This window comes from Miscanthus floridulus, chromosome 6 (genome assembly GCF_019320115.1).
Source record: "Miscanthus floridulus cultivar M001 chromosome 6, ASM1932011v1, whole genome shotgun sequence".
Taxonomy (NCBI): Eukaryota; Viridiplantae; Streptophyta; class Magnoliopsida; order Poales; family Poaceae; genus Miscanthus; species Miscanthus floridulus.
Genome location: NC_089585.1, coordinates 121,523,243 through 121,539,248, shown reverse-complemented (window position 1 = coordinate 121,539,248; position 16,006 = coordinate 121,523,243). Strand labels below are relative to the sequence as shown.

Below are 16,006 nucleotides of genomic sequence, written 5' to 3'. Positions count from 1 at the left end.
ATGATATTTTTTCTATCATAACTGTTAGTATTTTTTTATAAATTTGTTCAAACTCGAAATCGTCTGGTTTCTTGAAATACAAGAATTGTATTTTTTTTTTATGGATGAAGAGAATATTTTAGGACGGAGGGAGTAGCGCCGTTGCTTGATACTCAGTACTCATGGGCTCGCGGTCGCTGGGTAACGATCAAACGGGCGGTGTTAGGGGCAGATCATTCTGTAATCTGTGTGACCTGCTGCGTGCTACGCTGGTAGACGAATAAAACTGGTACATACATGCAACGCAAGACTCTTCCACTTGATCACAGCTAACCAACTGCTTTCCAGCCCATGCTTTGTCAAGCCACTCCAATTCTATTTCTACATCTCTACTATAATGTATAATGGATCAGTCGAAATTATATTAGGTCTCCTCACGAAAATGTCTTCCGCTGAGAGCCTCCGACCATTGCGCACTCAGAAAAATACACACAAAAATTCAGCATTATTAAAATCAAGGACTAGTTAAACACCTTAAGGCCTCGTTCGGTTACGGATTAATCCCGGCCTGGTGGATTCCTTCCTAAAATACGTGTTCATTTAGCCTACAAAACTCGTATACCCGGAACTGTTCCTCTATACGGTTCGAAATATCGTTGCACAACGCCTGGAATCAAACCGTAGCTCTGGAGTGGAGGAACAGATCCCCGCGGAACGCTCGTGACTGCTGCGGCGCTACTCCTCACGACGGCATCGGCGCAAGATCTCTCGTGCCTGTGGATCGGAGGACTCACGATGGTCGGTATTGCTCTGCACGTACCCCTGGGTCAATCCGTCTGGATCGGTTCCCTTACAACCGAACGAGGCCTAACCAAATTTAATGGCCATGATTTGACGTACCCCGCAACCTGCTCACGCTTCAAATCCTCCGCCGATTGTCCCGTCCGAGAAGAACCGCAGAAACCAGAAATCTGCCGCCGCTTGTTTCATTCACCGTCGGCGCCGTGCGAACGGCAATAATCCCCACCCCGTGGATCCGCCGCCCCCACCCCCACCCCCCAAATCCTGTGGTCTCGTGGCTTGTCAGATCCGCCATGGCGATGCGATAGCAGGGGACGAGGACGATGGCGCAATGAGACTCTAGGCGGTGAGGCTCTAACTTCTAGTGCCTCCCATCCGATTTAATCAGTAGTATCTAATCCCCTATTTGTGTTGTCGCCTTTTAAATCTAAATACAACAGAAAATCCTCAAACTCGAACCAGGTGGGGATTCATCCATCCACCATCGGCAAGGAACATCCTGGTTCCATGGGCGGCCCTTGCCATCCATTTACCAGTGCATGGCGTTGCATCTGCTCATCATTCGAGCCAGTGGATACTGGATCCAAAGGTGAGCAACCGCTCAAATCCACCTGACTAATGGTTGAATACGAGTCTTTCTTTCTATCCCCGTACATGGATACGGTATTTGCTCCCAGTTTCCTACTTTCAGCCTGATTCATTGGTGAGATCCAACAAATATGTTTTAGATCTTTTTTGTTTGAACGAACACCTTTGTTTCAGATTTGACCGTGATATAGCTCATCATAATATTTTGGCTAGATTGATGAGTAAAAATTGTTATTGCATATCACGAGATGATAGTTCATTTTAGATCCAACACAATACATGCACCTGTACATGCTATTTAATTATTGTAAATTTGTTTGTCGTAAATCAGAGAGAAATTTACGATTTTTATTAATTTGCTTTGGGTTCTGTATCTCTAGTAGGTTCTTTTATCAAAGCCGGCGACTAATTAAACTGTATGGGATCGGAATGGAATCTTGATTTTGTAGGAGACTAACCTGAAATTTTCCTCCGCTTCACTTGGTCAGCAGCAGTGGATCCTCTGCTGGGTAGTAGTACTCCTTCTCATGGAGTGATTTTTTTTTATTCCTCACACTTTCGTGGGTATTGAAAATTGATTCCTCATCAGCAAGAGTAGTATGGATTTTTAGTCCATTTCAGTTGACTCATACATATTATTGCTTCACTGTAGATCAACTGTATTAGTGTTTTTTGCTGCTCTGGTTAGGCGTGAAGATTTGGGAATTGTTGCAGTGACCATACCATACGAACAATTTTATGCCATGGCAGGATATGCGATTTTCATCTTTTCATAATATAAAATTCTCATAAATATTATTAGCTCAAATTTTTGTAAATATTATTAGTATTGTCGATTGCCTTGCTTTGTTTGATTTGATCCATGTATGCAGAATAATTCTGATTCCATTAGGTTCTATCATTTTGCTTGATTTTATCCGGATATAAATATCTCTACTATAATGGATCAGTCGAAATTATACTACGTCTCCTCACGAAAACGTCCCCCGCTGAGAGCCTCCGACCATTGCGCACTCAGAAAAATGCACACAAGAATTCAGAACCATTAAAATCAAGGGCTAATCAAACACCTTAACCAAATCCAATGACCATGATTCGATGTGGGATGCCAGGCTTCTCAGCCCGCCTTCTCACCCCCGCAACCTGCTCGCACTTCAACGCGGTGTCCGCCATTCAACGCTCCATCGAAACCAATCATCATCACCGAAACAAAAAAAAAACGACGTTCGAAACCTTCCTGGCCGCCGCCACGGAAACCTTCCAATCGCCCACGCCCACGCCCTTCGCGGAGGCGAGGAGGAAGCCATGGTGCCTGCTGTCAGCGTCCCCCGCGCCCACGCCCTTTGCGGAGGCGAGGAGGAAGCCGTGGTGCCTGCTGTCAGCATCCTGATCGCCTGCGCCCACACCCTTCGCGATCGGTGCTACGGAGGAAGCCGCGGAGGGGAGTACGAAGCTGTGCCACGGACATTCTGAAGAGCCGTGCAAACGAATATTTTGACAGCTTCCTTGAAGATCTAAGTCATAATTAAGGACTTAGACAGAATGTAACTTAGATGGTTAATATGAGAAATAACTTTACTATGCCTTCTTATGCAAAAGTGTTTTCCAGATTGTATACATGCTTAAATACAATTGTGTAAAAGTTGAACTAAAAAAACATTAGTTGTTTTCATGTATATCCTTAAGATAAAACTGTGACGTTAACACGGGCATTATACTGATCTAGAGAAAGGCACACGAAGGCATGGAAATATCCTATGAATACTCCAAAGCGAAGCAAAACATGGAACAGGAAAAGGGGAGAGGTTTCCATGTGCTCTAAGAATATGCCAAGGAAGATACCTCATTTTGGCCTGTGAAAAGGCAGTCCACCACCTAAGCTTCCACTCGCCGGAAGAAGCCTCAAGCTCTCTATATATGCATTCTCATCCAACATCTTCCATGGAGGACCCGTCACCAGGGTGTCCCTCTCTAGTTTCTACCCCCAACATTGGCCCGACGCAGCTGCCATGTAGCCCATGCAGCGTTCCCCCTCGGCTTCACCGGCGACGGCGGAAACTACAACGGGTGCTGACGGTGGTGCTGGTGCCCTGTTGATAGGGCAGGGCAGCTGGCGTTCGGCCATGTAGGGCAACTATACATCTTTGGCAGGTCTTCATCTTCCGTGGGAATATGGTAATGGAGTGCGTGTATACCAGGGCGGCTCTGGTGAGTCACAGTGGGAGATGCAATATCATGTATCCATTATCTTATCTTTATTACAACAGCAATAATGAGAATTATTAGTGAAGTGTACCTTGGGCCCTTGGGCTGCACCCGTGCAGTGTTGCCTTTCAGATCTTCCCAGCCTCTTTGTGAAGGCTCATTTAATTAATTGGCTATATTTGTGTATATGCTCCACTCGAATTTAATGGAGTATATGTTGTACTCGATATTCTCTGATCATAGGACACGCACAATCATTATTGACAACAAACGGCAACATTTTTTTCCAACCGAGACATCTCATTTCCATTAAACGGAGCTAACGGAAATACAGAGTTTGGAGGAATGACAGACAGAGAACCTCATGAACATAGAACTACCAGCTTTGAAACTACCTACGCTCTGTTTCAGAGCACCAGAAACTTGACTTCCCACTAAGATCTTCTACTCTCTTAGCGAACTAACTGACAGAGAGTTTACCAGAAGTATCACCCAACTCCAGCAAGACCCATTCATTATATTACATAGCCAAAAAGAACATGCATCAACTCCAAAAGGAACTGCTGTGTAATGCCCTTTTTCCGCTTCTCAAGCAGTTTCATTGTCTTGCCCATCTCGATCACCGTCTTGGAGTTGCATTGCAGTATCAGTGTCCTTCTGCTGGCGCTTCAAGATCTTGTTTGCTATCTCCAGCATTGTATTCAGCCCTTCTTCGAGCTGCTCCTTATCTGCCTCAGCGAATTCATTAGTGCACATGCATGGTAAATAATGTCAAGAGGGTTTTTAATGATCACTTTATCAAAACATGCTCTATTGCACGCCTTCCAATGGCCCAGCAGCTTGACAACATAACAGACAGCTATGTATATGATGGGTTCTCTCAAAAATAGCAACGAACATGTGATGAGTATGTGACACCCATTACTTTCAATGAACCACGTTCTGACGTTCCCTCCTCGCGTGATGATATTGACAAAGCCATGTACAACCTGCAGCGGCGAATCCACCACCCGGTGGGCGGTGGCGCTTGGAACAGAAGGGGACGCGCGACGGCGCGAGCGAGGCTTGGAGAAGACCAGAACGTGCAGATGCCGGCGACCTGGACGGTTCCCGGAGACGGCAGCGCCTGGATTGGGCGGTGCAGGCGGGGGGCGAGGCTCCGCTCGCGTGCGTGCCGATTCCCCGCGCAGAGCGGGGCGAGGCGGCTGCCGGCTTAGGCCCGCGGCGCTGGGTGGCCGGGCGGGCAGCGCCCCAAGCCCCCAGGCGGCCAGGCCCCACCCGTAAACGCAAGGAGGTACGACTACGACGGGTGCAAGGCGGCGGATCGGGAGAACTCGGCAGTCGGCACTGGGCGTGGAGTAGGATGGGAAAAAAAGTTCGTCGGGGACATCTCACAACCTTGAGACTTGAGAGTTGATAGATAGGCCATGCTATCATTTTAAGCATACGGATGATAAATTGAATAAGGGCCACACGTGGCTTATACATCCACACCGTGTTTTCGTGCGGACGGTCCTCACCGAACTGTAGGAGAACAGAAATGGTTGCGGAATTTGTCTCAATGGCAAACGCGGGTAAATAACGCCAAACTAGGCGGGGAGATACATATCTGCTATGGTGGGGTTAGGAATGAAAAAGTGACAAAGAAATTTGCAATCTAATTGACACGGTTTCTGCTTTTTTACCCGAACGTCTTACATTTCCTCAGAGAAACACAGAGTCAAAAGGAACTTATTAGGATCCAAAAACACAAACAGAAAAAATACCAATGTTTTTTCAACCATATTGTCAGATCCCTTTTTAGTCAAAAATAAATCCCATTTTACTCGTTATAAGAAACTTGTTGGCCAAACCGCTTGGTCTACGCTAGTGCCAGGATCTGATTTGTTGCTTACATTAAACCTCTTGAGAGTCTGATTGATTGCTCACTTAGACCTTATGCAGCATAACCTAGGCCCATGTAAAGTCATGTAGTGTCTTAGTGTTTGGCTGTTCACGCAAAACCGTGTTTGATTATTTACATTTTGTTGCATGTAGTTACCTCCAAGTTTTAGTTGAGATCTCATGTTTCTAATACTTCACTATGGTTGTACTAGGTACAGTTGCCACTCAACTTTCTAACAGGCGCCACCTGACTTCCCAGTGTTGTTCCAACTCCTCTTGTAGTCATCAATATCTCTTCTCATACTCCAACCAATGGGGATCCTGATGGATTGGTAGTGGAGTGGGGTGGTCCCTTTAGTGAGAGTTTTATCGCGTGACTATGATATGTTGCATCTTTAGGCCAGGTTTAGGGGCCTCCAACAAAGCCTTGTTTGGTCTTTAGGCCATTATTCGAGGATGATGATGCCTCGAGCACTACTCCCTCCATTGAAGGCAACATTGTGAAGCCCCCTCCACACACCCTCCCACTTAAGCCTTGTTTGGATGCGCATGTAGTCATCTCAATCCACATGTGTTGAAGTAGATTGTAGTGGAATTAAACTAAATTACATTCCATTCCACTCCAACACATGTAGATTGAGGTGAATACACATGCATCCAAACAAGGCCTTATGGGGATCCTCATGGTGGAAACCTTGCTTTGATTGAGCAACGGTAACAGTTTTTGTGCATCATTTCCTTGTTAGTATTTCTTCGATGTTGTCCTATGGTAGTTTTGGGCTTTGTAGTGTGTTGGGGAAGTTGGAGCTATATGCTATCATATGGTAGTTTTGGGATTTGCAGTGTATAGGGGAAGTTGGAGCTATAAGCTATTGCATTGCCATGGGTACATTTGTGCTTGCTAATTATGATAGGTGCATGGCCTAGCTCATTCTCCTTAGTGGAGTTTTGGCTTTAGTGGTGTTTCCTGGTGGGTTATCATAGTTCTTTTACAATGGTTGTGCAGCGAGTTGTTGCTTCGGCACTGGCATAGGTAGGTCGCTGGTACGGGCCATGCCACCTCTTTGTGCCCCAAACATGTGAGAAAATTTTCACCATATCCTATATAATTATATAGGTATTCTAAACCTAATTAGTCCTATATATCACAACCCTAGAAACTTATAGCTACATGTATGAATGTTAGAGTTTTAAACATTTAATGTGTGTTTATACCCAATGATGAATTTTTTTAATATACATACAATTACTGGTCTTAGCTATATTCAAATAGTCCAAAGCAACGTCTATCATTCTTTGGCTAGCGCCCCCCTTCCCGGCACCCCCTATGTAGTAGTACGTAGTCCCTTACTCAGTCATTGTGCTTTGGTGAAGTCGTTGTCACACGAGTCTAGTTATTAGTTGTTTCGGTCGTTATACCAAAGTTGTCAAAGGGAAGGGTGGTGCACTCCTCTATTTATAATTTTTTTAGAGCATCTCCATCTGTTTTTCTTAAACCCACTCTCTAAATTCTTGTTTGGAGAGTCATTCTAAATTTCTAATAACATTGCTCTCTGTATGTCTTAACACTTCAACAACTTCTCTATATCTTATTCGGTAATTTGGAGGGCAAGCTTTGCTCTCTATCTTTGATGAACGAGAAACCATGAAAAGAAAATGAGAATATATTTGGAAATATAGTTGAAGAGGTTGTTGGGAGGGAATTTTTCACCAAGATCTTGGAACATGCCGTGGCTACCCAGTTTATCTTGAGAAAATCTAGGCAGCACGTAACCTTTTTGTTTGTTCCCTTCTATCTAATAAACATTGCTGCAAGGTTTTTACCGTCCATTCGGAACTTCCTTTGTCCTCACACTTTTTTTTTCATTTGTATTTGGTTGGTTTCCCGACTTTGACACCAAAATTTTGGCGATGCACACGAGCGGATGGGCACCAATAATTTGTAGAAGCGTGGGCTTATTGTGATGGCCCGGTCGATCGAGCCATGTGAGCAGCCCATGTGAGGCTAGACACGATGGCCAGGGTTTTGGACTCTACTAACATGCACGGGTTCCCTCTTTAGTTATAGTCGCTGCCCTTCTTGTTCCTTTTCTGGCTGCATGAGCCTCCAGCTCGATCAGGTTGCAGCACCAAGAAAATAAGATTAAAAAAAAAGAGATTCCATTGTGATAAGAGTACACTGAGTGCAAACCCGGGGAAATGTTTGGTGGATTTTACACATATTGTACTAATCACTGATGATTTGCTAGCTAGTACTGAAACAATTAAACAAACTATTGATTCGCAAATGTTATCACAGGAGGAACTCGTTACCGTACTCGCAAATGTTATCACAGGAGGAACTCGTTACCGTACTCGCACATCCAAAAAGCACGTGCACTGTAGCGGTACTGTATCATTTCGTTTGTATTTGATAATAATTGTCTAACTAATTAGGCTTAAAACATCCGTCTCGCAAAGTACAACCAAACTATGTAATTAATTATTTTTTTACCTACATTTAATACTTTATGCATGTGTTCAAAAATTTGATGTGATGTGATATGACGAAGAATCTTGCACTGTACAAAATTTGGAGGTGCAAAGTTGGTGCAAGTGATTGATTTCGTTGGCGCGCGGATTCCTCCTTTCGGTTTGCACGTGGGTCTCAGTTACAACGCCAGAACAGATCACATCATCAGTGCAGCACTAGACCCAATAAAATTGGCGGGGTCGGTCCTACGATTCCGGTACATACGGTTCACGAATACCATTTGTTTACCTAGCAGGAAGCTTCGTGGAGACATCGTCTGCGTACAAAAAATGCGCAGGAATTCATAGACACTACACTCGCCTGGCAAGTCAGCAGACGCACGTCTGAACGACTGCACATGCATTTTTCACAAGTCAGCGCCCTTGGGAAGTAGAAACTGTCAGACTGTCGGATCCGAATATGCATATGCTGATAGGCCGGTGTGGACGTACGAGTTACTGTACTTAGCTTCGTACCACGAGATGCTGACTGTTCATGGGGGCAAAAAAACATTGTCCCCTCCGCCACCATGCGGTGGGCAGGCTATATATAGGCGCCATTTCTTCTTCCTCTGCTCACAACACAAGCAGGTAGTTCAAGCGCTCCTCTCTCTGCCTAGTGAAACCAGAACCAACCACGCGAGGGCGAGCCCGTGCAGTGCGTGTTGCCAGCCAGGCTGCAAAGATGTCGCAGAGGCCAGGAAGGCACCAGCGGCGGGCGTCGCAGAGCGTGTTCGTGCTGCCGGAGAACTTCGCCCTGGAGGACGTGCCGGCGGCCGTGGCCGAGGGCGGCGGCGTCGAGCAGCGGAAGCCCGCGGCCGCGGACGGCTCCGAGCTGCAGGCGGCGAGGCAGGCGGGGCGCCACCGGCGGGCCATGTCCATGGCCGTCGCCTCCCGGGACCTGGAGATGATCTCGGAGGACATTGGGAGCTACAAGTACGGCGCGTAGAGACCGCACGAGGTGCTGTGTTGTGTGTGCTTGCCTGCTTGGCTGGTACGTGTTCCTCCGGACAGGCGGTGATTCTCGGGCCGTTAGGTGCAGAAGCAAGTTGGCTGTACTCCGACCGGGTCCGGTGTCCTCTGTCCTGTGCTGTCGTTGTTTTCGTGATGTATCGATGCTGCTTCTTCTGTCAATGCGTATTCGCTTTCTTGTTCTTGATCTAGAGTGACTACACAACACTCGGTTGATTATGTTTCATTCAATCAACCAGATTTTCAACCAATCAAGAACTGACACGCCACAACTCAAACTGATTTAAAAACTGGAAGATACGAAGGAAACAACCAGATTTTATTAAGCTGAGCACAATAAAAAAATGATTGAAATACTAAAACCCTAACATGGCGCCAGCTGATTGAAAAACTGCTAGGACTAATGGTGGCAGTACAAGAAAGATGCAGATAACGCTTGAGACTTCGTACTCCTGGAACATCGAACATGTCGATCACAGATTCACAGCAATACTTGCTTCTGACATTAAGTTTAAACTCACACATGACACGCCTGGCAGGCAGATCATACTGCAGCCGTGCAGCGGTGCAGCCTGCAGGGCCGGACCTAGCGCCCCCATGTACACACATGAAAGAAAAAGTAGTACATGCCTTTCGTCAGGGGCGAACGAACCCACCCAGTGCTCTACAGCCTGCTGGGTGATCCAAGTGGTCGCTGCAGTTGGTCGACGCCACGGCGGAGAGCTCCAGCTTCCCCGTCCAGTCCTCACCGGGCTTCAGCGTGAATGCGTGATGAGCCTCTCAACCGCCGCCGCGTCCAAGCACAGCATCTGCTTGTACTCGTCGTCGCCAAAGTCTGTCGTCGTCTAGGACTTCTTCTCCCAGGGGTTCCACTTCCACACAACTGAATGCAGCCGCTCAAGATAAAAGTGCAGGAACACGGTTACGAAATTGTGTTATCTCGTTCGACGAGGCAGCAGAAGCGTATCACATCTTACCAATATCAGGAAGGCCTTCTTTTCGGACGATGAATGTGCGTTTCTTTTCATGGTCAAGAACAGCTATTATGCCTGGGCAGCCAACATAGACTCCATCAACCTGCACCAGTAGTTCCACCTTCAGGAACAATTAACGAGAGAGACTCAACAGCAGGCAAAAGAATAAGCAAATAAGCAAACTTTGACTAGCTGAGCTTCAATAAATCAATATGCTTGACTTGAAACTAATTTCAGACACCACTCTTCGAGCCTTCGTCTAAACGAAAGAATTGAGCAGTGGGGCCAATTCAAGCTTGTTGCAAGTTCCCAGATGGCAACTGCCAGTTAAATCTCAAAAAGCATTTCAACCGAGACAGGGGAGCTAATTTTGTGGAATTAGACATTTCGTAAGCAAGGTATACTGACCAATTAGGTAACCCAATGAGATTTGATGTCAAATTCAGGTTGCTTCATTCTAAATTTGCATGAACATTGTCAATTTACAGCACAAATTTCTCGTCTACAGTTTATAGAAATCTGAAGGTGCCTTATGGTGGGAAATGTGATAACCAAGAAAAAAAATCAAAGATTCTAATAGTTACTTCTATTTTTTCTCCCATTAGTTTTGCACTGAAACTAATGCCGCTGAACAGAGAAAAAAAACATAGAAAAAGGATTTAGCAATTCTAAATCTTAGGAGGGGAGCATAGATAGTCCTTTGGTCCAGACATGTTACCAAGCAAAATCACTACTGATTCATAGATGGACAAGGAAAACATTCATATGCAACAAATTCATAAAGGTTATGCAGAGTAACATACAACAGTGTACTGAAAAATCAAACTGAAACAATAAATAATGTCATTGCCATAACAATCAGTTAAACAAGTATTCAGATAAATGGTTGGACCAAAATTAGACTCCCAGAAACGCTTAAAATACAAACCATCTAATTATCCCATAGTAGTAATGAACAGGTCCAAATGCCTACCCCAGCACCAAATAACCAACCTTCTTAAGCCACAACGAAGATCTAATTTAGCATGATAGAGTACCAAAATTACAATATTAGCTTCAGGAACCAACCATGTGGGACACCAAATACAAGTACAACCTAATTGTGATGCACAAGAACATATCAATCCAATGGATTAACCATCACTCAATGAACTAAAACTAAAAGGAACATAAATACTGAAAAAACAAAAATACTGAAACACTGACAATCAAAAAACCAAAAAAAAAGAAACTGAACAAAACAACAATTTCTAAAACTGAACCACTGGGCATGACCTTAGAGAGTTTACATATTCTTTTTGTCTTGGTGCTGCACCAATAGAAATTAGATAGCATCAATGCATTAAAAAAAGTACATCTGTAGCAGCATATTGCCATATTGTTTTCACTACTATTTTTCCTTATGTTTTTTTTTTTTCTCAATAAAACTTCTGTGGACTACCTTCCCCTTGATACCGCGAAGGACATGACACATTCATTTGGAAAACAGAGATAGAGGCAGGTATACATCTAACAGTCCGTGGTTCTTCTAATTGTCAAGGTCACACACCTCAACTAGTGAAGTGTCGACCCTAGGAACAATTAGGAAATTGTCAAAACAACGAGAGATGGACAATGCCTAGACACTGATACAAATAGTTTCATTTCATGGTCTCAGGCCAAGATTACAACACAACAGGGAGAGACGCGAGCTACTCCCTCTATCCTAAATTATAAGTCATTCTAATTTTTTTAGAGAGTCAAAATATCTTAAGTTTGACCAAATTTATTTAATAAAATAATAACTATACTAAATAAGTATCTTTAGATTCTTTACTAATTATATTTTTATAGTATACCTATTTGATATCATAAATCTTTGTAATTTTCTCTCTAATTTTGGTTAAACTTTAGAAGCTTTGACTCTCCCGGAGAGTTAGAATGACTAATTTGGAATGGAGGGAGTAGCTCGTTAAAAACAGTAAGCACAGTCATTTGTAACATGCCGTGGTCGACGGGGGAAGCGGAGACACCACAACCTGCAATCTTCTTTGCAAGCAAGGAGAAGATGGTCCAGGTTTAGCAGCTGCCTACAAAATACAATTTCATGACGACGTTTGGCAGTGCTTCAAGCTTTTTAGATGGAATCTGAAACATTTTTACCTGCCAAACGTTCTCTTAATAGAACTGAAAAATATTAGGGAATTTGATGTTTCTACCCTTATTCCAGATCGCAATGGTGATTTTACCCTACTTTTTAAACTTTGTAATTTTGCCCTTGCGATTTTGAAATGAAGCATCGGTTTACCCCTGTTCTGTGAAGAAAAGCTGTATTTTGATTCATGAGAAAAAAATATATTCTTAAAAAGTAGTATCAATAAAAAATATGTTTAAAACTTCTAATTTTTTTATATGCGAAGAAAAGCTTAAATATAATTCATTTTAACTTGTTTCGCTAGAAAAGCATTATATAACTAAAAAAGGATAAAATTGTTAGGACGTACGAAGGCAAAAGAAACGGAGCATAATTGCTGCGAAACCAGCCTCCTGCCAATTCAGAAGCCAAAGCAAAAAGAGTGAAACATTTCTCGGCTAAAACATTTCGCTCCCACTCTATTTGGTGCAGATTTTTGTGAGAATGGAATCGATTCACAGGGAATTTTTTTTGGGTGAGGACAGTTCTCATGGAGCAACCATTGGCATCCATCCTAATTCACGACATGTGTCTTTTTTTTTAATGAAAGAAGAATTATATTATATAATAGTTGGGTACATCAACACGTTGCGAGCACTCTGGAATACACTACATGTATCCAGAAACTGATTTTTATCTAAATTGTATCCACGTTGTGAATAACTCCAAATCTCAAAACCAAACATGTATGACACTTCGTATGGATGACCGCATATGCAAACACTCGGCAAAAAGCCTGAGAACAAATGCCCAACGAATGACGACCAACATTCATGTAGGCGGAGTTGAGAAACTTCTTCTTTCTTTTGTCTTCCTTCTTCTTTCTGCCACTGAAGAATGCGGAAGACTGATCTGAAAATTATTCTCCATAGTCCTTCATTATGGCCAGATCTAACCACGACAAAACGAAGAAGAGACCGGAGAAATTATTCCATGACGGTGACATCATCTCCTCCGTGATGTCGCTGTCCGGAAAGAAAGGTCCCCATGTCGCCACTCCGGTAAAGTTGCTGACGTCGTAGTTGTCGTCCTCATCTTCAACATAGCCGTCATGGAGAAAACGATTCCACCCTTCTCCTTCGCCGTCGCTGGAGACGAGGATGAGGAGATAAATCCCCAATACCAAGAAATTTGGCATGGAGAGACCCTAACCCTAAAAACTCGATCTACTAGAAAACTTTATTAAAAACGATAGATCTCCACTCCCTCCGCCCTCCGGTGAGATGCCAGAGGTGGAGAGAGGGGCACCAGCGGTGGTGGAAGACGGGAGTGGTGGCGGCGGCGACGCTACTTAGGGCACGCGAGTCACGCGAGGATGGAGAGACGACACGTGTCTATACGCATGCATCCAACTATTTCTCATAAATTTAAGCAACGGTTTTATATGTTAGATGCATACGTATGGACACGTGTCGTAAATCCAAGGTGGTGAAGCCACGTTCAAGCGTCGGGGTCGGTCGACACCGACGATTTTTCGTAATCCCTTGCACCCAGTGATGAAATCCTAACATATGGGTATGTTAAGCCTCGAGATCAATGGTTCCCGACCGGCCCCTCCATGATCGCCCTGGGGCTCGGGGGCTATACCCATCAAGTACGCTCGCACGCATCCTCCGACGAAGAAACCTGACCGAGCTTGGGCACGGCGCAGCCCCCGCACAGGGCTCGGGGGCACGCTCGGGCCTCGGGGCCCCGATTGACGACACGTCAGAGCTCGGGCCTTGGCTCCTGCCCTGCCTATGACGCCAGCCAAGGCTCGGGCGCAAGAAGACAAGCCCCGAGCCATCGAGGCTCAGGGGCTCCACACGTCGCGCTCCCGCGCGTGACCTTGCCGGCCACTTCCACGACAGGGTCACGCATGGGGCGTGACATAAGAAGACAAGCTTCCCACGGCCTCCAGGGGCTGGGCGGCTCCCAAGCCCACGCGTCAGCCCCTGGAGCCGACCTCCTTCGCCACCAAGAAGACTCCAGAAGGTCCATCTGGAGGAGGCTGGTCCAAGCCGACATAGCCTGACACGTAGAGTGTCAGAACAGAGCAGTCAGACGACGCCCAAGGCTTCTTCGGCTCCACGACACCTCCACGGGCCACAGAGCGCTACTGTAAGACCCTCCTGGACTCCGACGTATGTAGACCATAGACTCATCTTCCCAAACCACCATGTACCCGACCTATCTCGTTATATAAGGGATAAGATCGGACCTAAGAGAGAAGGGGAGAGGAACCAAGACATTCTATTCCGTTCCATCCGCTCTTACTCAGCACCGAGAGCAGAACAACCCAGAAGAGAGGCATCGAGAGCTCCTCCACCGCATCCCGTCGTCTTCCTCCTCTCCGACGAGGGGAAGACTCCACTGACAGCGAGATAACTTTAGGATTAGCACCGAGCTAATCCCATACCAAATCTCTCTTACACTCTGTTGTAACCTCCGATTTTGGGTGCTTTTGAGTGTAAGGATCCTCAACCGCTGGATTGTTACGTCCTCTATGTGATTCTTGTATTCTTGAGTTCACTCGAGCCACCAGAGAGTCATAATCTGACACCGACTCAAACAACTATGCTTGCCACGGTTCAAACGACACCCAACGATTTTGATCAGCAGGGACACCGGTAAAAAGATTTTCTGACCCCGGCAGCCCAGTCCATCGCTCTTGACGGCAGCCAACCAGCCTAGCAGCCCATCGCCCAGCTTGCTCACTTGCAGGACATGTAGAAAGCCTGTGAGCAGCTGAGCCCACCACGATGGTCCTGATTGGCTAGCTTAGATAGGATGAGAGACATAAGACCAAAGGTTGCTCCGTCTGCAAACTCTTGCTTCCCCTGTTCTCTTGCGAGTTGCGTCGCAATCGCACCTACGGCTGCGACCTGGCCAGCAGCGCTTCTCCCTCATCCTTCCTTGTTCTCAATCTCGAGCACATCTGATGGTGACTCCGCGGCGCTGCAGGTAATTAACAATTTTCTTGATTTATTACAGATTTACAACCTCTTGCATTCTACACAAAATTGTGAGGTCTTAGGGTTTTATTTTTTTTCCCGACAAGTAATCTGAACTCAGAAAGCCAATAGGATATTTTTGCTGTTTGTGCACCTGGAAAGATCGTGCTCTTTTGTTCCATGATTCTAATTCCAGCAAGATGCCACTTCAGAGTTCAGACTCTAGTATGGCTTGCGTTTTAGTACTTTCACATCAGTATTTAACCATTTATCTACTTTAGTGTTTAACTATGTGACTAATTTTGTAGTCAATCAATAAAGCACGCTGGAAGGATTCTTGAAAAGGAAATTACCCCTAATCGATGATAATAAGAATCATGTTAGAGACATTACAATAACTAGAGGTCCTTGTAAGCCACCATCTAATTTTCAATTTTCACAGACTATGGTAGCGAGTTTTTCACGCCGGTGTCAACACGAGTGGTTCAGTATATATGATTGGCTAGAGTACAGTGAAAGTGCATTTGTCCCTTACGTGGGTTTTGATGTATCGATGACATCTAAATTAGGGACTAACGAGATCTTAATGAGATATATTGCAGCTTTAGTCCCATGAAAGATTTAAAAGAGTTGATTTAGATAAAATAGTGTCCCTCAATTCTTAAAGTTTAAAAGGCGGACCAACTCAAATCGTTCTCCGAAGCTTTTATCTCTTACTTTGAGTTTGGGTTTGCCGTACTATAAAGAGGGATGCAAGTTTAGGTGGTCTGAAGAAGATAGATTGTTCAAGCATAAAAATAAAAATCAAAAGTGAGACACTCAAGCACCTCACGACCACTAAGATATAGTTTTTGGGACTTTGGTCATCGGAAGTTCCGACGTTTGCTGGGAGTTCCGGCAGTCGGAAGTCCCGACTCCCGCTAGAAGTCCCGACGAACAGGACTGAGTCGCCAGGCTTGGCTAGCCGTCGGAAGACCCGACGGAAG

The 16,006-nt window shown here is 45.0% G+C and overlaps 1 protein-coding gene across 1 annotated transcript; it reads left to right on the top strand.

The window, feature by feature from the left end:
* Positions 1-8,569: 8,569 nt before the first annotated feature.
* Positions 8,570-9,093, top strand: LOC136459366 (uncharacterized). Its single transcript, XM_066459229.1, has one exon. It carries the CDS (start codon positions 8,654-8,656, stop codon positions 8,915-8,917), a length of 264 nt encoding a protein of 87 aa, XP_066315326.1. The 5' UTR covers positions 8,570-8,653; the 3' UTR covers positions 8,918-9,093.
* Positions 9,094-16,006: the final 6,913 nt, after the last annotated feature.

Bases quoted from the DNA above. Each gene is read 5' to 3' on its own strand.
- LOC136459366 (XM_066459229.1), top strand. From the start codon at position 8,654: ATGTCGCAGAGGCCAGGAAGGCACCAGCGGCGGGCGTCGCAGAGCGTG.